Source organism: Odontesthes bonariensis, chromosome 10 (assembly GCF_027942865.1).
Source record: "Odontesthes bonariensis isolate fOdoBon6 chromosome 10, fOdoBon6.hap1, whole genome shotgun sequence".
Lineage (NCBI taxonomy): Eukaryota > Metazoa > Chordata > Actinopteri > Atheriniformes > Atherinopsidae > Odontesthes > Odontesthes bonariensis.
This window is the reverse complement of record NC_134515.1, coordinates 22527087-22547011: the sequence shown is the minus strand read 5'-3', so window position 1 is coordinate 22547011 and position 19925 is coordinate 22527087. Positions and strand designations below refer to the sequence as shown.

The 19925-nt window shown below is 40.2% G+C and overlaps 1 protein-coding gene across 1 annotated transcript in view; it reads left to right on the top strand.

Moving 5' to 3' along the window:
* The window catches only part of opn7b (opsin 7, group member b), a 90183-nt gene extending 80278 nt beyond the window's left edge, over window positions 1-9905 (top strand). The window contains exons 5-6 of the mRNA XM_075475699.1: window positions 8919-9253; window positions 9363-9905. Of these exons, the coding sequence (XP_075331814.1) occupies window positions 8919-9253; window positions 9363-9863 (836 nt within the window). The 3' untranslated portion in view covers window positions 9864-9905. The remainder of the gene's footprint in view (window positions 1-8918; window positions 9254-9362) is intronic.
* The last annotated feature ends 10020 nt before the right edge of the window (window positions 9906-19925 follow it).

Here is a 19925-nt window from a genome sequence, read left to right as displayed (position 1 = left end):
GGAAAAAGCCAATTAAATTTTTTATCCTGATGCTGCTCAAGTGACCTAGTAAGTGAAATTCTGCAACAGTCCCAGTAGCTTTATCATACTGGTAGACACCTCCAGCAGACCAACATCTCCTTTCCTTTGTGGTTCACATAGTAGTAGCACTGTGCAGACATTTGAGACCTATTTCATTTTGTGTTTTTACTACAGCTATGGACTGCACAAGTTTCAGAAGTAATTCAAAAGTTAATTAACTCACCTGGGTAGTGAGTACAGCTAAACTTGGGTCAAAACATGATTATTATCTGAGGCAAGTGAGAGAAGGAGAAACAGAAAAAAATGGCTTTGCCTTGTGCTTTTGGGTTAGGTGAGTATACAGTGGTTTATACACTGCAACAGACAGACCCATTTTATCAGGCAAGCGTTCAGTTTCTGACAAACAAACAAAACAAAAAAAATTATGAATTGAAATGAACAGGGATCCCTAAATTGTTGATGCGGAAATCCAGATGATCATTGCAGATGTACTGTGCCAACAAAAACATTAGCCGCTTACACGGAATAAAGAGAGAGTGAACCATCTGGAATTGATTGCATCTATGTGCATGCTTATCTTACAACTGACAAGGATCTAAATTACAATCATGAGCAAACATAACCCGTTTGCATCTGCTATCTATCAGTTATTATGTTCTTTTATATATACTGTATATATATATATATATATATATATATATATATATATATATATATATATAAATATATTGAACCTCTCATTCAACCACATATAGGATATGATGGAAAATGTACATAAACCATGGGACAATGACATAAACAACAGCTGAAATAAGGAGAAAAAGCATTGAAACATTCTGAATCCGTCATTCACAAGAGGCATCTGATGATGTGCATCACCTCACAAAGAGGGGTACTCAGGAGACACATGATCTGGATCAGGAAGAAGTCGGAAAGAGTAAAGAATTGTTTCATCTGGCGTCACATCAGAGCTCACAGTGTTCCTGTACAAAAAGTTGAAATAACTAGAAGGTTGCCTTTAGGAAAACCTTTGCTGTGTTTTCTCTTTCAAAATACAGACAACAACAGCATAGAATTTCACACAAAGGCATTGAGAGGAACATTGTGAGCACTAGCATTTTATAACAGTAGTACAAAGTTCAGCACCTTTACCTTACTGATGACAGATGGAGCAATCATCTTGCATTTTGAGGGTGGGGTTGAAGTTCTCTTTTTTGAATGAGAAATCCAAAAAATCTGGGTGTTACAGTTAAAATATTAAAGTGGAAGCTCGGTATTCACACATCTTAATTCATACAGAATTTAGATGTGGAATTGAGCGCACGTCGGAGCACCCGACTCCTCCCTGTCCACGCCCCTACTTAAATACACAAATCATATTTAAGTGAGCCCTGCACCTGCGATTCCCCTCTGTGTACGGTCAGAAAATAAAGAAAAAAGAATGAATAAGACAGGAAAAAAGAAGAACTTCACGGAAAGCGATATGTCGGTGCTACTTTCTGAAGTGGAGGCCCGCAAAAAATGTGTTCTTTGGTACGCTGTCCTCCGGCATAAGCAGCAAACTAAGAGGAGTGGGTGGGAGAGCGTGTACGAGGCTGTTAATGCTGTGGGGTCTGAGAAGCCTCACAAGCAGAGGGGAAGAAGAAGTGGTCCCACATTAAGGTGGATGTGAAGCGGAGACTGGCTGCCCACCGCCGCAGTGTGGCCAAAACAGTCGGGTGGGGGGGGTGACCGACTCTGTTTGAACAGAGAGTTGGTGCAACTATGGGTGACACTGCTCTCTCTGGGGTGGTGGGAGCTCATGTGGGTGACTCTGATTATCCCCAAGGTAAATACCGATGTTTTTGGGAAACTCACAACAACGTGTACAGTAACGTGCAGAATTGCGCCGGGGAAAAGTCGAGGCTGATTAAAGGTAGGGTAGGAGATCCTGGATTTTGAGTCCAGCGAAAATACACAGGTAAAAAGTCCCAACCCTTTTCTTCACTTTCCCCCCAAAGGCACGCCTCTAGAGTACATGAACGCGCACAAGCACGAAGGTGCACGAGCGCTGTTCTGACAGCAAGCATCGATCGTTGCCGTATTTACTATTTAGTATATGATAACTATACGTTTAATAATACTAGGTGCTAGCCAAGCTGGCTCTAGTTTAGCTTCCTGTCAAGCTTCTGGACGCGTAATTCGTTCACAGAGCAGGGTACGCGCACAGGGGGAAGGAGGGGGAGGGAGGAGCAGATTGCAGTTTGATAGACGGCATCAGAATCCAATCATTGTTAACGGTCCGTTCAGTATGATTGGATAGTGTTTTTCCTAGACACAGCCCTTTTACAGACAGCCGTTCCACTTCCTATTCGCCCCATTATAAAAAATTTGGCTGCAGTTCAGTTGATTTTCTCTGGGGGCGCTGGCGAGCGAGTGCAGAATGACCATTTTCCATAGGGCTGGCGCTAATAACTCAAAAAATGTCCCCGCTAGCGACTGAAACCTGAAAATATTACTGTGATTTCTGACAGCGGGATGTAGATTTATATCAAAAGTACAATAACCTGGGAGTTATATCTTTCTGTTTTCTTACAGGTCTGGCATTTGCGAGTCAGTCTCCGCTAGCATTTTGCTAACGGAATCTGATGAACGCACGGCAGATTACGACCGGCTGCTTTACGGCACTCGTCCACTGTGCCAGAGTGCTAACCTGGTGCTGCTAACTACAACCAAAGCTAAACCAGAGGCTAGTCAGAGACTATGTAAAAGGGATGTGCTGAAATCTGTAACTATTTGAGCTAACCCCTCTCTGCTAGCTCAGCGCTAGGACTGACCATGCCGTAAAGTGATGCCACATGCCTGACGTCACTCGTGAGGCAATACTGACAATAAATGTGTATTTTAAAAAGATCTAGCGAGTCTAAAAAATCAAACCAAGTGCCGTTTGAAAGGATAATTTATCCTTCCTTTAGGAAAATGAAAATAAAAAAATATAAAAAATTCTATCGAAAGCAATGGCTGGATCTAATGTGGATTTCATAGTACCACCATAGAGTTCGGCGTGCTCTGCACTGCTTCGTTGGCGCCCCTAGAGTGCAGTACCACCCGGAAATAGCCGCCAGTTTTCCCTCTCCTCATAATAGAGACTCTCTGTCCTAGATTGTACGTTCTAGAGGCCACTAAAACTTTTTATATTTGTGTCAAAACTTTTAATTAATTGGTTGCAATGGGGGTGTGAAGAGTATTTCAAGCAATATGTAAAAAAATGTTCCAGAAAAAGATCCCCTACCCCACCTTTAAGACATTTCACACTTTACGCATGGGGTTATTAACATTTGCCCACAGAGACGATCAGGGGCTTGTTAGAAAGATCTTAAACTGAAGTTTAACCAGCAAAAAAAACAGCAAGAAACTAACTTTAACCACCGACTAATACATATAATATAATAATGATGCTGTGAAGACGGGATAGAAATTGGGGGCGCACATACTCAATGCGCCCCCAATATTATTCCACGGGGAATAATATTAGGACCATTACAAGAATGAAGTTACTCACCAAGAAGCCAACCATCACGCACAGTGCCACCTTGTAAGTCTGTTCCCAACGATGCTGTTACTCAGAATGTATGAATCGTGCGTTGAACCAGGCCACCTCGCCACAATGTTGGTTAATTGCATTTACGCATCACATATGATCTGTACATCGATCGAATGAAAATGTTCCCTGTTAACATACAAATTCATCATGTGATTGCGCTTTTATAGCAATGTGTCCGCAGTCGATAGCTCCGATTACAAAATCGGCTCTCGCTTCAAATTGAGCTTTAATGTTGGCCTTTTGGGAATGATATACGTGGCTGAGATGCGGATAATTCTGTCCCACGCGGCTGGCATGGCTCGGCTCAGGGTAGACTGGCACAGTCCCAATCGGTTGGCCACCTGCCCCTGGAATGCTCCGGTTGGAACCCCAGTGTGCACATCACCTGTGAGCACAGGCAGCGCATGGCTCCTGGCTGTGTTGCGCTCCAACGCCGGCCGCAGCTCTGCGCACAGTTCCAGGAGGATTTCCCTCAAAACGGCTAATGAGTCAGTCGCCATCATATGCCAGCTAATCCTCTCTGTTGTAGTGAACACACGCTCTCTTCGAATTGCACCATTTGCAAAGTCTTCTAATACTTTTAAAGCAGCCATTGTTTTTAATGGTATGCATTGCACCACTTTGCGCTGCTTTTATATCCACTCGTGTAAATGGAGACACATGGGTGTATTAATTGTTTATCAGTATTAATTGTTCATCTATCTCAAATGTGCACATCACTGTCTGAGCACTAATTGTTTTCACATTTATTTATTATAACAGTTTCCTAACATCACCTTAGGTGTCGCCAAAGAATCAGCAGCTGCAGAAACGTGCGTACGCCAGCCCTGCCGTGAGGCACCGCACATTTCCACGGTCTTTTCGTTCTTGATACATCTGATCGTTGACGTGAAAAGGTGCGTACGACACTATTTTGTGCGTACGCACGCTTTGTACATGAGGCCCCTGGACTTCACAGGGGTGTAATGGTCACCTCACAGCAAGTTCCTGGTTCAAATCCCAGCTGTGGCCTTTCTGAGTGGAGTTTGCATGTTCTCCCTGTGCATGCGTGGGTTCTCTCTGGGTATTCCAGCTTCCTTCCACCATCCAAAAACATGCACATTAGGTTAATTGGTCATACTAAATTGACCCTAGGAGTGAGTGTGAGTTTGAGTGTACGTCGTTGTTTGTGTCTGTGTGGCCCTCATCCACACAGACTCCTCTCGAACATAAACTGGACTAAACGAGTATAGACAATGCATGAATGGAGGTATAAAGACTGACAAAAGTCAGCATATAAAGACAGGTAGGCATGGTGGTGGAACAGCATGACTGCTATCAGTGTTGTTTTTGACAACCATCTTAGATTTAGTCTTAGTCTTAGTCTTTTGGACTAAAATGCTTATTAGTTTTAGTCACATTTTAGTCATTTCTATATGTGATAGTTTTAGTCCAGTTTTAGTCGACGAAAACTCAAAAGGGTTTTAGTCTAGTTTTAGTCAAAAAAAAGAGAAAAAATAAGTATAGTCTACCGTGTTAAGAAAATAGTATGGTCTTAACTATCAAACAAGCAGAACGAAAATACATAGCTTATTAACTGACCCTGTACTAAAGCTTTCTGATTTTTCATTCTGTACTGTGCGTGTGTCCCAACTTTACTGTAAGCGCACTAAACGCACAGGTCCTGGTTAGGGCTGCACAACGTCACTTGTGGCTTTTAGGCTAAAGCTAGCAGACTCTACGTATAACAGTAACTCGACCTGTTTAACATATCAAGTTACGTGCTGACAGAACGTACACACAAAGAGATAACCACATCGTCACTGAATGTAAACATGCTGCTAAACATGCTGCTAAAGTAACACACACATAATGAATTGACGTTAGCGTAACAAAAGCTAACTTTAGCCTGAAGTTAGCAGCCCATTTGCGCCAGGAGTATGTGGAAAACGTACTAATGTATTAGCTTACTATGAAATTTATCGATTATGTTAACAGCATTTGTAACTTACCTTTGAAAAAATATCCCTGTGGCGAGCCTTAAGGTGCCGCAGCAGATACTTTTTAGGTTTTAATTGACACACACAATAAGCAGAAATGTCATGCATTTTAAACGTCTGACAGATCACCCACTAACATTTTCGTCCATTCTCGTCTTGTCAACGAAAACTCACACACGTCTCGTCATGTTTTCGTCATCAGACAGCTATGTTTATCTCGTCACCGTCTCGTTATCGTCATGAAAAAAAGTGCCGTCAACGAAATGATTTCGTCATCGTCATCGTTGACGAAAACAACACTGACTGCTATAGACCTTTAGTCAGGCCACTGGGGCTCAGGACCTATGTGAAACCTTTATTCTGTTGCCGTGTTTTTCAGGTGATTGTTAGTTTAATTTTCTTTTGCTCTAGAATTACATTTGGCCAAAAAAAAAAAAAAATATTTGATTAAGGTGCTGTTTACACATACCCGGGTATTTTGATAAATGCATATTTTCTAACCTTCGTTTGCAAAAAAAAACTAGGTGCACACAGCCCCGTTTTTAAAAAAAAACACGTCTACATTGATCCGCATAAATACGCTATCAAGAGCTGTTAAATTACGCAAAGGCTGACGGTGGCAGTGTTAGAACAATGAGAATTCCACACAAGCCAATCAGAAGCCTAATAGAGAACCGCTGACAGGAAGAACTTCCGGATCCTTTTCAAGAAGAAAATATGGCGCCAGGCTCATGTGTGTGGACTGATAGCGAGACTGAGCTACTTTTACACGTTGCGCTGGACTATAAAACTGCTAAAGCCGTGAAAAATGTCTTTGTTGTTCAATACATTGTATGACTGTAATTTTCAAAATCACACAAGCGAGTATAGCTCTCAACAACAGAAATGCTGCTAGTACCTCCATGCTTGCTAGATAAACAATGGACGGAGAGAATGGCGTTTTCACGCTAGCATCCTGCCAACATGGCGGATAGGGGCGGGGCTCTGTACTATGACGACAACTCCTCATTCCATTCCCAAAACTCCGTTTTTGTCTCTTTCAACCAGTTTACACACAAACGCTAAACAGGGTTTTTAAAAAATCTCCACTTTTGCCGGAGTTTTTTTTTAGCTTCGTTTTCGGAGGAAAAAACTCCGTTTGTGTATAAACGAAAGGCACAAACGAAGGGAAAGGTCTTCGTTTATCAAAATACCCGGGTATGTGTAAACAGCACCTAAATGAAAAAAGAAAATAAACCATGTTAACTTTGACACGTAATTGGTTGCACGGAAATTGGATCATTTCACACTTTTCTGATGAGAATGTCAAAATTGCTATATCAGGAAATAAAATAAAACCAAATATTGTCTGGCACAATGGTAATCTCAAGAATTATGACACCAAATTGTAAACATATGGTTTTTGGATGGCCTTTTTAAAACTTGATTGGTTCCACCACCACCAATAGCAACTAGAAGGAAATGGTGTGCTCATATCAGGTGGGTAAATGGTAAGAGCAGTCATTCATTCACACCTTCCAGTTGTGGACTTGATAATCTATATCAGGAGGACAATAACACTTGGTGCATCCCTATTTAAAATGTAGAAGTACGGTATATATTTGTGGGCTCCTTTTTAAATTGAATTAAGCTCTCATCATAAAAAAGAGCTTAAGTTGAATGCTTCATGTGCCAGTTGGATAGCTCGAGTTTTTGTTTGTGGAGGGGATGCTCCGCATCAGATAAAAAGCCTTCTGCAATGGCTAACTACCCTTCCTTAGCGCCACACAGTTCAGCGAGTGCCACTGGGCGTAATCACCTCCCCCCACCCTCAGCTTGAAATGTTAGAGGGACTGACATTCTGCTGAAGAGGCTGTTTGGTGCCAGATAAGACTGCCTGTGTTCTTCTCCTCACTGATTGCACACTGAAGAAACCCTTGACTAAATCAATTAAAGCAGAATATGGTGAGGGAGGTTTCAGTATTTCCCATGGATTCTCTGATTCGCACTCTGACACGAGTAATGTGACAATGGAGGGCTGTACAACATGTCACACAAAACTATAAATTGTAATGTGTCATAAATGTATCATACAACCCAATAGCCGAGTGGCTATACTGCATACTGCATGAGTGCAGATGCAAGGGGTGCCTGTTTGATTTCTGGCAGAAAAAAAAATTGGACTTATTATTCTTAATTGGAAAATAAGTTTGACATCAAATGAGTAAGCAATTTTGCTCAAATCAAAGGACGGTGGCTTGTATCTAAAGTTCAGCGTCACTAATGAATTTGTGTTGCTGTGCAAAGACGCTCACTTGCCTGAGAGAAGCCCTTGTACAAATGTAATGCTTTCTGAATAAAACGTTGCCATTTTCAAGAAATCAAAAATATTGTAAGAACACCTTCTGTACAGTGTTCATGTTAGATTCAAGAATTCAAATGAAAGGCTTGATGCATGGTTGCCATGCACACATTTTACACACACACATACTTTTTCATGTGCATCTGCAGTGATCTTTTCTTGCAGAAAAACCCACACAAACATTGGTGAATGTGTTTCTGGAGGTCTTGTGTGCACATGTCTCAAACTCTGAGAAGTACCTTTTCTCAAGGGATTTTCCTCACATGCATTCGCCCCAAGCCAACTTGCTGTATGGCAGCTGTCCAAATACACTGAATATTGTTTATGTTTGGGTTGGGGACCTTATAACCATTACTAACTCCATATGTGCATTCTTGTAGACCATGTGATTTCTCATTGGAACATGCCTAAGGTAAATTATGTGTTGGCTTGAATGCATATTTTAAGTTTAAAAGAGGATATAATATTTTTTTCTTTGTGTAGCAATTCATTCTCCCTGTCAAATCTACCCATTCCTTCAAGGGACACATCCTATCGAGTTATTCATTACTTATGGGACAACGTTTCTCCACCTTTTTCCAGATGGTTCAGTGGTCCATTGTTGTAGCTGGGGCCTTTCTGTGTGGGTTCTCCCGGGATACTCCGGCTTCCTCCCACCGCCCAAAAATATGCATGTTAGGTTAATTGGTGACTCTAAATTGACCCTGGGAGTGTGTGTGAGCGTGGCTGGTTGTTTGCCTCATTTGTCTCTATGTGGCCCTGTGATAAACTGGATAAACCTCTCGCCTAATGACAGCTGTGATTGACTCCAGGTCCCCTGCGACCCTGAATTGGATTAAGCGGGTATAGAAAAAGAATGGATGGATGGATTATTGTATTGTCCATTGTTCCTTAACTGTTTTTGAAGCCTTCCTTTATGTCCTTATCCATCAATAATTACTCCCAGACTCTCATACCTTTCCCTCTATCGCTGCACTCTTATACTTTTCTGCAGGTAACAAGTTCTCATACTGCCACGCCTGCCTGCTGGTTGCTGGTGTCTGGGGCTATGCTGGAGTGTTTGCTGTAGGTCCACTGTCTGGCTGGGGAGAGTATGGGGCTGAGCCCTATGGAACAGCATGCTGCATCAACTGGCATGCTCCCAGCCAAAGTTTTGCAGCCATGAGCTACATCATCTGCCTCTTCTTCTTCTGCTACATTATACCCTGCACTGTCATTTTTCTGTCCTACACTTACATCCTGCTGACTGTGCGAGGCTCTCGCCAGGCAGTGCAGCAGCATATGTCCCCACAGAACAAGATCACCAACGCACATGCACTTATCGTTAAGGTAAATGCAAAGGCTTACTTTGCAGGATTACTCATACTTTGTATTAGTCACCAAATTATTTCATGATTACATGACACTGTTTTTTGAGTTTTGTTATGTTGCTTTACAGCTTTCTGTGGCAGTTTGCATCGGTTTCCTGACAGCATGGAGTCCATATGCTATAGTTTCCATGTGGGCAGCGTTTGGTAACCCAGAAAATGTACCACCCATGGCTTTTGCTTTGGCAGCTATATTTGCCAAGTCCTCCACCCTTTACAACCCTATTGTCTATTTGGTCTTCAAGCCCAATTTCCGCAAGTCGCTGTGTCGGGATGTGGCCCAGTGCAAAAGCACATTCTGCGGATGTGTGTGTCAGCACAGCTCGCCACGGAAGGGATCTTGCAGGCAATCACATCACAATGAAGAGTGCAACTCTACAAGATTGTCCAATGGACTGCCCGAGAACCACAGGACCTGCAGACATTGTCCTTGCCCTGAAACAGTCATGGGTGCCAGGGAAAACTTTACAGATTACAGTCCTCAGCAGACTGCCAGGATATTGACGGGATCTCTGCACAGTGAGGTAGCAGTCAGTCAGCTCTCAAATGAGCTACAGAGCGACTTCCTGTAGAGGAAAAGAAAGAAAGCTAAAGACTATAAAAGGCTGGGTAAAATGAAGGAAGGAGAAAACACGGCAAGAATGATGGACGAAAGAGACTAATAGTGACTTAGGGAAAGGTCCTCATCAAACTAAATGTAATGAAAAATAGGAGGATAAAGACTGATTCTGTATTCAGTAAAAAAAAAAATACATGTAAAAATACACATACACATATGGAGAAACTTATCTAATGCCTCAAAAATGTGACACTGCCAAAAAAAAGAGAAAGGAAGAATAAACAATATGAAAAAGATAATGACCATATAGTTAAAAGCCAATACAGGAGAATAAGTGAGCCAAACAGCCAACAGATGTGTACATTAATATTCCATCAGGTCAAATGAATAAGCATTAGTAACTATCTTATCACTCTGAACAATCAACATCAAGCAAACGAGACTGTGAAGTCACAATGCAAATCAGTTTACGCTGGATTCAGAGGGAGGAAGTGATACTGAAACTACTACTACTACTCCCTGAACTGAAATCTTACGTGTTTTTATTTTAGTGTTTCTCACAAATACTGTACTTATTTATGCATGCCTCAAACTGAAGGACCACAAGGTTTGCTGTTGTCATCCAACAGGAAAAAGGTACTGTGTCCTTAATGTTAAAGATGAACAAAGCCTTCAAAGCTCCAGTTAATCTACCTACAGTGTGCTGAACTTTATATTCAACTTTATAAACAAAGTTCATTGGGGAGATGAAAAAAAAAGCAAAGAGCAAACGATCTAACTTAGTAAGCCCTCTGTTACCTCTCTATGGACAGTTTGCCCAGAGGGTAGTATCCTATGTATTAAAGCTATGCCAATTGTGTCGATGTCTATTTTGTCTAATCACCCCTGGGAAGATATGAGTGCAGAATCTCCCATACAGTAACCCTCAATAAGCACTATTCACTCCCAATATGCTTTATGTGGAGACTCTCTTTGGTTGGGTTTGGATGGTCAATTTTACAGTTTCTGAGGACCAAGATGTGAAATAAGTAACAAATTAATTCTCTTAATTAAATTAAGACAAAAATGTAAAAAAAAAACAAAAAAAAAAACTAATGCACTTTTATGATTAGATGCTAATGAGTGTTTGTGTTCATTTTCCTCAAACTGAAAATTCTTTTGGCCAGAGTTTTGCCAAACCAACTATATAAAGAGGAGGCTGGGCTCACGTATTGGCCCCTTCCTTTTTCCAGGATGTGTCTAGCCCAGGAGCTGTCTCATTCTAAAAATATCGCTTCTTTGGATTTTCTCAGACAATCTTTTGGGTTTGCATTAGCTAATGCAGCAACATCTTTATGAAACAAAACACAAGTTAAATAAATAAATACATTGCATAAGAATAGAGAAGCAGTCAATGATCAAGCGGTTGGGAACAAGTCAATACAGCAAGGTTGGGGAAATTGATTTAGCTTTCTTTGATTTTGACTGTTAAAAGTCAAGCCTTCACTTTTCATTGGACTACTTAAAGTGATGGTTGCGCCCCTAAATTACAGCAATTGACCTGGATCGTGTATAATTACTGTCAATTATTAGGTCAAGTCCTACAAAAGCTAGGCCCAAAATTGCAACCAATCAGAGAGATCCTTTGATCAGAGCTTCTTTGATCAAGCAGTTGTTTTTTTGTGTGTATAAAAAGAGTTTTAAAAATCATGTGTTGTATTTATATACTGTATGTGAGTGTATTTTTCTAATGTGCCTCTGTGAAAGTGTGCTTTCATGGGCAGGAGTACAAGTGTGCAGCTGCTGAGAAAAGCTAACTGTGTCTCAGCAAACTCGTTTGGCTGTGATACACAGGCTAAAAAAAATAGGAAAAGAGAACACATAAATGGGCACATTTAACATGTCCGTGTTTCCATGTCATTATTACAAAATGAGAAAAAAAGAAAAACGTTAAGTCTATGCATCAATATAGACCACTTGCCTTCGGTGCTCTTCTTATCTGCTGTTCAATAAAAGAGTTTGCAATGTGAGAGACAGAAGGCTTCGCCTCAGCACCCACCAACATTACTCCAATAAAATGCCCACAGAGCGCAACTGAACTGTAGTGTTTGCCCATTAAGCACTTTTGTATTTCTTCACTGGCAGCAGGGGTTATCAAATGGAGGTGCAAAAAGACATGCCATGTTCGAGATAAATTAGATCTGCCTGAGTGAATGTTGTGCTTGACTGGCATGACTTTCACGATTCCTTCATTTAGACAGCAACTCTGTTCAGTTTCCATTAATTACCTGACTAGAAAAGCGGCTCCCATTTGGTGTTCCTATTTTGAGATGGCATGAAAATAATTTGCCTGAGGTCATACAGAACAACCAGGTCACCAATTGGGGTGTGTTTTGCTGCTTGCCACACTCCTCAAATTACTGCTCTCGCCTTGCAAGCGACTTCTATAAGAACATCAAACAAAATTACCATCACCAGCTAAACTAATACTGCACTTGGGCATTTCACATGACACTTAGCCCTAGGGTTAGATGCTTGTTAGCGCAGGGCTTACGTCTCTGTCAATGGTGGACGTAAGCCATGCTCAGACAGACATTAACTCTTCATTAAGAACAAATGCCCCTTGTTCATCTTAGTAAGGAGTGTCAGCTAGTAAATTTCTTCGTCTGGCTTAGTTTTGCCATTATGTATTCAGCCACACACTCAGTTGGCGAATGAAATACTGTATGTTTAAGTGCACATTACTGGTGACCTAAAAGGTTCATTTCTACCTCTTTAAATTCAAGATGGAGGATAAAGACTACTTCTGCCATGATTTTCCAGTTAAAGTATGTCTCACAGCATTATAAATTGCTGTAAGTTCAATCTGTAAATGCATGAAATTTCATTTTCTTAATTTGTTTTTGACATCCAGAGCCAATGTTTTCTATTAACACCACAGCACAGTGTTCTCTTAACAGCAGTATGGTTAACAGAATGGAAAAATTACTATTTTTTTTATTAAACAACACGTGGTTTAAATATGGTATCACCCCCTCATCACATACTTTCTGTGTTGGTGCATAACTTGTCGGACCCCACCCCCCCCCCCCCCCTTCTTGGCACTTGGCACGGGACATAAATTGCATTCAACATGGCACAGCCTTTCTTTATGTAACAAACCACCGCAGCTGCAACTCTTTGCAGTTTGGACTGCGGTGTTGTCTCCTGTGAACACACAGTTGCTTCATCCCCTGAATGTGGAGTATCCCCAGGCAAAATTTTCCCTTACCAATCCCTAAATCTGGGGTTATTATAGTAATTCATAAATTCTTAATGTTATTCCATGACAAAAAATAAAAACAGAGAAAATGATTTAATCTGGCAAAAGATAAAAAGCAATGAGCATATGTTGTCGAATCAAATCAAACAAGTTTCATAACCTCAGCCCAGACTTGTGCAGCTCAAGTGAATCCTTTAACACTCGAACTGTGAGATGAAATGAAAGAAGCCTCAGGCTGTCTGTAGCCTGAGTTTATTTCAGCTGACACGTGTAGCTGCATGTGAAAGCCTTACTGCTGTAAAAAGAAGGACCGTTTGCAAAGACAAATAGGCTTTTCCACAGACATACAGAGGTCTTATCAGGATGTTGGAGACAGCACTGTCATCTTTAATTTTTCAGCTACAGTGTGTATTCGACAATTACAAATACATGGGTGTCTTAGGGTAGCAGCTTATTACTGTATCTTGCTTTGTAACCTCCAGAAAGAAATGGAAAGAGATAAGTAGCCTACATGCATGTCATGGTGCTCATTCCTATGGAAACAAAAATGATTGTACTTACTCCTCTGATGTCTCCAGAATAGTGGTGGTTTTATGTTGACTGGAGCAGTTGGAAAAAAGGAAACTGGTGTGAAAAATGTAAGATCAGTGAAATGCAAGGAGAATTTTCTCCTTGTCATGTTGCAACCAAAGGTTACAGTCACCTTTACACTCACTGTCAAAGCCAAAAAGCTATTTCTACAAATATGCAGGTTACCATGAAAAGAATATACATATCAAAGACTTTGCTCCAGGTCCTGTGCTGGAAAGGCTTTGTTTCCCAGCAATGTGAGCAAAGATGAATGAACAAACCAGGAAACATAACTGTGAAAATCTGCTCCCGATGTCTCTTTTTTCTACTGCGTTCTACTCAAAGAACTAATCCTGCAAGTACCTAGGTGCATATTCTGTATCACTAGCCATTCCCACCTGGGTCATCCACACTGGCTTTACTCATTCAAAAAAATATCTTGTATATAATATATATGCCTGCATGTATGTAGATATTATTTGTTTGTACAGATGCCAAATGTAATTCATATATCAATTATTAATATCAGTCAAAATGTATGAAAAGGATGGAGAAACCCCTAGCAGTGTCTTGAAATGGGGATGAAGAGTTTTATATTTCATGTTGTTTCAGCTTCTGGCGGGTCGCATTCCAGGTGTTTTCAAAAATGTTTCTTATTATAAAGTTTAAGTGCAAAGTAGCTGCCGGGTCTGTGGAGTCCCTCACTGCAGCTGGAGTCTATTTTCCTTGAGCTCTTTAAGGTTGCCACGAGACAGCTAATGCAGTGCTATTTGCCTCTGCATATGTGCGTGTTTCTTCACACAAAGAAGCTAAGGATGCCACACAGGCCAGAAAAGCTGACCCCATCAAAAAAATGCAAAATTAGCCTAAATACGCCCCCAGAGTACAGGATGGCTTTTCTTTTCTTCAGAGATATGAACAATTTAACGAGGGATACCTACTTAACAAGTTCATGGTCAAACCAACGGACCATTTTCACTCCGTATCCATAAGGTGACTCTTTCTTCCTCCCAATTAATCATAAGAATGTATTTGTTGCTCAATTTCATTTGGGATGTTGAAGCATTTATTATTAAAAAGATTCCAGAAGCAGAAGCTTTCTTGGTGGAGCTGTTTACTGCAAGCGAGCTTAATTATAGAGAAATCAAAGTGTTGATAAAGGAAGGTGTGCTCATGAAAACACCTCAAGCTAGATGCAATTATCATAAAGACTAAAATAAAGAAATCATCTGCTGTCAACAGCACTAAAATGGATCATATTAATACCTTTGACCAAATTATTCCTCTTTACTTGGAATCGTATCTGTCAAGATGCAGGCTGAAAACATTACAAAGACTTTGTTAATCCCATTCCCAGAAGTGCTGGTTCCTCTAAGCATACTATAGGTCTGAGTGAAATATATATATATATCTATATATATAGATATATAGATATATCTATATATCTATATACACACACAAATCTAAAGTGAAATGAGTTGAGGAAGATGCAGCTAGAAACAAAAAATTCGTACGACAAAGTCTTTCTATGAGTCACTTTTCTTTGTCTTCTGGAAAGCAAAAACTTTGTCCTCAGGAGATTGTCAGCTTTTGAGTGCCCTACACAGTATGCTGGCATATGTAAATACAAATTGTCACACATACACATCTCCCAGCAATCCTCCTCCCCCAGTTTTTGGAGACACAAACCAGGCTGAATTTGATGTGATGTACATTTATGTATGTTTATACATGGAAAAGTTATATCTATCTATATAGGTTTAAAAAAATATGTTAGAACATTACAATTATTAAATTATTGATTGTTGTCAGTGAAGTTTCAGATGCACTGTGAAAATGTTTACATCATTTTTTTTTGTTCAAAAGAATATAAAGGATTGTATAAAAAGTGGTAAATTCATCTACCCAAGGGCATATCATTTGTTCTGGAGTAAAATGGAATGGTAAATAAATATTATCTGGGATTCAATTAATGAGTATGTCACTGCTTTTAGATACCGTAGTGGCAACTAGCCACTTATGAAGTGATCAATAGGTTTTGACCTGATTACTGCCACAACTCAAAATGCATGTGTAATACAAGATGGAACTTTCCACAGACAATGTGAATCGTATTCTAACATGTCCTTTTTTTCAGTTAAAACATACCGGCCCCATCGGCACCAATCAGAATGAATTTCTCTCTTGGTTTAGTATGGTGATGTAAGCCATTTGATAATCCATTCATAGGAAAACTCTTAGGAACTCTTTTTTGTTTGTTTTTCTTCTTTTCTTTTTTTTCCCCTTTCAACATATCAGTGTTTTTTTCCTTGAACATTTACCCCATTAGTAACATTATGTGGTGTGACCAATTTTCCAGGTGGAACAGAACCATCCTCTTGGACTATATGCTTCTCCATTATTATACATAATTTGATAAACAATGCTGCCTAATTGAGATAATTTAGTTCTATTTATTATTCTCTTTCTCTCCAGTATTTGCTTTGGTCATTTATCCACCAGCTTCTGTCCAAGGCAGGAGGTCAAGTATGTAACTCTTAGTGAGCTATAGGAGTTTCACACACTTGTTGAAAGATGGCCAGAAAATTATGTGCTGCTAAGATTGATGCTTAATCAGAAACAGCAGAAATGCAAATATTGATCCCAGGGCTCATTATAAATCCAACTTGGTTTTCGTCCAAATGAACAAATGAATAGATTAATTGAATTTAATCAGTTAAATCTAAAAAAAAAAAACATAAAATCTATTCAATTTCCAGAATATTAGAAGGCAAAACCAGAGTGCTTGTATCGAGCTTTACTAATCTTGTCGACCACTGAGTGTCTTGTCCAAGGACGGGTGTCGTGTAAGCTGGAGCCTTCCGACTCGTGGACAACCTGCTCCATGTCCTTAGGCACTACCTCCCACGTGTAAACACACACCTAAAAGCCATGTTAAGTGTCCACTCGAAAAGTTAAATTAGAATGTCTTGGCTGAATTCTGTTGTGTGGATGTAATAGTTGTCCATGTAACCATCGCTCGTCATTTCATTTTATCCCGTTTGCTTTCAGCGAGAGAAGCAAATGATGAGAATGTAAATGTCTGAATTCTACTTATTTTGCATATGCACAATCTCAAAATCAAGCCTCATTAGGAGTCATTCTTTGAACTGAGGCCACTTTATAGCACTATTGGCCAAGGAAATAACTTTTTAATGACTCCACCATAAAACAGATTACAGTTAGCCCAGTCCAGTGTTTCTCAATTCTGGTCCTCTGGACCCACTGCCCTGCATGTTTTCGATGTTTCCCTCCCCTAGCACACCTGATTCAAATGATCAACTCGTCATCAAGCTCTGCAGTGTCCTGATCAGGAGCCATTCATTTGAATCAGGTGTGCTGGAGGGGGGAAACATCGAAAACATGCAGGGCCCCGAGTGGGTCCCGAGGACCGGAATTGAAAAACACTGGCCCAGTCTAACCTGCACAAACAGCTGCAGTGCTATGCAGTTACGAAATAGGTTGAAGGTGAATTCAGGTAATGCTTTGGCATCAAAAACAAGTCATAAACTTAATATTAGGACATAATGTCACACAGATGTATTATACAATCCCATATAACAAAATAAATAACAGTACCTTACCGCTCTGCCTTCTTCTCTCGTTAAACACACACCTGGTGTGTGCATATATTAGCAGGTGTTTGCATTTATCAGTATGCCTTGGTCCCTGGCTAGAACCTGATCTCCAGGTGTTGGTGTGGTGGCCTGCAGCAGCATGGCTCTTGCATGCCTTGTGTTGGCTCCTCTGTCCACCTGGATCCGTAAGTTTTGCATTCAGATCCTTTTTAAGTTGAACTTTGCTAAGTGATTGCTGGCATTAAGCTGCTCGGATTCTTTGCCTTGTAGCAGGCTGTGTGTTGGCTGTGGCATTTGTGTTTGCGTGTAGTTGTACCTCCTGAGGTATGTCTTCTAAATTTGCAGGCAGTACTTATTTGGATGTGACTCACTGCTTCAGCGATCTACCATGTGTGGTGAAGCTGTGTCTCAGCTCCCAGATATGTATGTGCCCATATAAGGTATGTTATTTGTATTGTGGGCATGTGTAACGTGTAGTTTTCTTGTATTTTCTTGGTGCATTGTGGTGCCGTGGTCCCAGCTTCTGTTGTCTTGCATCTAGTCATCTTTCCCTCTTGTTTTAGAGTGTCTCCACCTGTGATTTCTGTGGGTCTCCACTTGCACTGTCCTGCAGGCTTGAGATGTGGGTTTAGGAGTTGTGTCCAGGCAATCCATACAAGTTGGTTCATGTCTAGCACCTAACCGTATACTTTGAACAGGATCTGATGAGCTTTACTGTAACTGCTCAGTCCTGAATTGGTGTACACTTTGTTTTATGGCTTTATTTGTTTAATTTTCTTCATATATATATATTTTTTTTGAGAATTTGCATGCATATTTGGGTTGGTGGAGGGGTAGTGACCTCCTCTTTGGATGGCAGTTCAGCATCAGGTTTTATTACTGCATTTGCATTTTATTTCAGTGAACTGAAATCTTAAAATAAAAGAGTTTCTGTAAAGTATTTACACTGGAATCACGTCTGAAGTGCATTCAAATCTGTGCGCTTACACATTTTAAAGGTACCAATTGTAACTTAAAACATAAATTCCCTTTGTCATAGGCCTCCCTTGACCCCACATTAGGTTAGCTAAATGTGACAATTTATCCAACTAGAAATGTCTCATCTTTCTCGGGAAGAAAAACAATAAGAATCCTACAAGTCAGAGTAATTAGTAGTTCTGAATAATTAATAAATTCATTGCTGTTGTGCTATATGTAGGTGTACAACTCTAACTTAGACAATCTTCATCTCTTTGCTGAATGGAGGCAGGAGCTGTGTAATAAGGGGAAAATGACTCTTTCAGTAAGTGGGAAGCTGTAAATGCATATTTAAGACCTATTAAAGTTTATGATTGTGGAGAGGTCTGTGTGTGCATGATTGCAATGCGTTTATTACTGTTGCTGAAATGTTGAAAGAACCTTGTGTTCAGCACCAAAGGTCCCATATGGAGCAAGCTTTTTTAGCTTTTTTTTTTTTTTTGATAAAGAATGAGCTTTGAAGTCTTTCTAGCAAGAGATTAGTTTGAACAGTGTGAAAGCATGAAGCAAAGCCTAAAAGATGTCTCGCATCAAAAACATTAGAGATGGCAACCCTTAAGCATGGTTGTTTTTGTATGTTTTTACCTCAGCCTTGTAGACCTTTGCTTTTGTCTGGAACTTGAGTGTATTGCCGGGAATGGAAAAACTCAGACTATATGAGCGCTGTGGTGATAATAATTTGGATAAAAGTTCTCTTGTTTCGGTTTCATAACTTTCTGTTGCCTGCATGTTGGTTGTTCACAGCACTTTGGTTAATTGGTACAAGTCAACCAACCACCGCAAGTAAATTCTCAAGTAAGTAAGTCTGTGGGAAACGCTGCAGTGAAATGTGGGCACAATTATAGAAGAGGAAAAAAAACTGCTCATCGCAAGCCACTTAGATCCCAGAAGTTGCAGTTTGTCAAAGCAACTGATACAGCAAAGCATTGGTTTAATTATTTAGCTGGGGCCTCTGTTAGCGCTAAAGCTAACTAGCAGCAACAGGCATTCTTTGAGCGTATCTTTGTCTTCTTTTTATATCCGCATATTTTTACCATCCTTTATGCTTTTTTTTTTTTTTTTTTTAAATCAACCAATATGAAAGGCAAACATAAGGGACATTGAATATCCATAAATAGTTATTAGACTTAGTTTCATGAATACCCATTTTATATCAATAGTGGACCATGCTGTAGTAGTAAATAACAAGTGCATTTAAATGGTCAAACAACCAAAGGTTTGCTGACAATGGTCAACAAAATTGGACTGTCAAAATGGCAACAACTAATGGTAAGGGCACTACATGACTACCTCTGCATTCTTATTTTTCAACAATAGCTACAGGCTGTGTTTCAGATGATCACAACTTTCTGACAAAATCAGAAAAGACAGATAATAAGCTGCCAGCTGTATTGTTTTTGTCCTCAAGTTGTTGCCGTCAATTTCAGAGCCGCCATGTGAGACGTTACAATCTGGAGACATGTTTCTGTAAAGAATGTAAACCGTGTCTGTTTTTGTTGCCCTGACCAAAGAAAGAAACTCATGAAAATTAAAATGACTCGTGAAATAGCAATGCTCATTAAATACAAAACTCGCAACATTTTTGTAGCACACCTGGGGTGCATAGCGTTGCTGATTTCATCAGTATCTT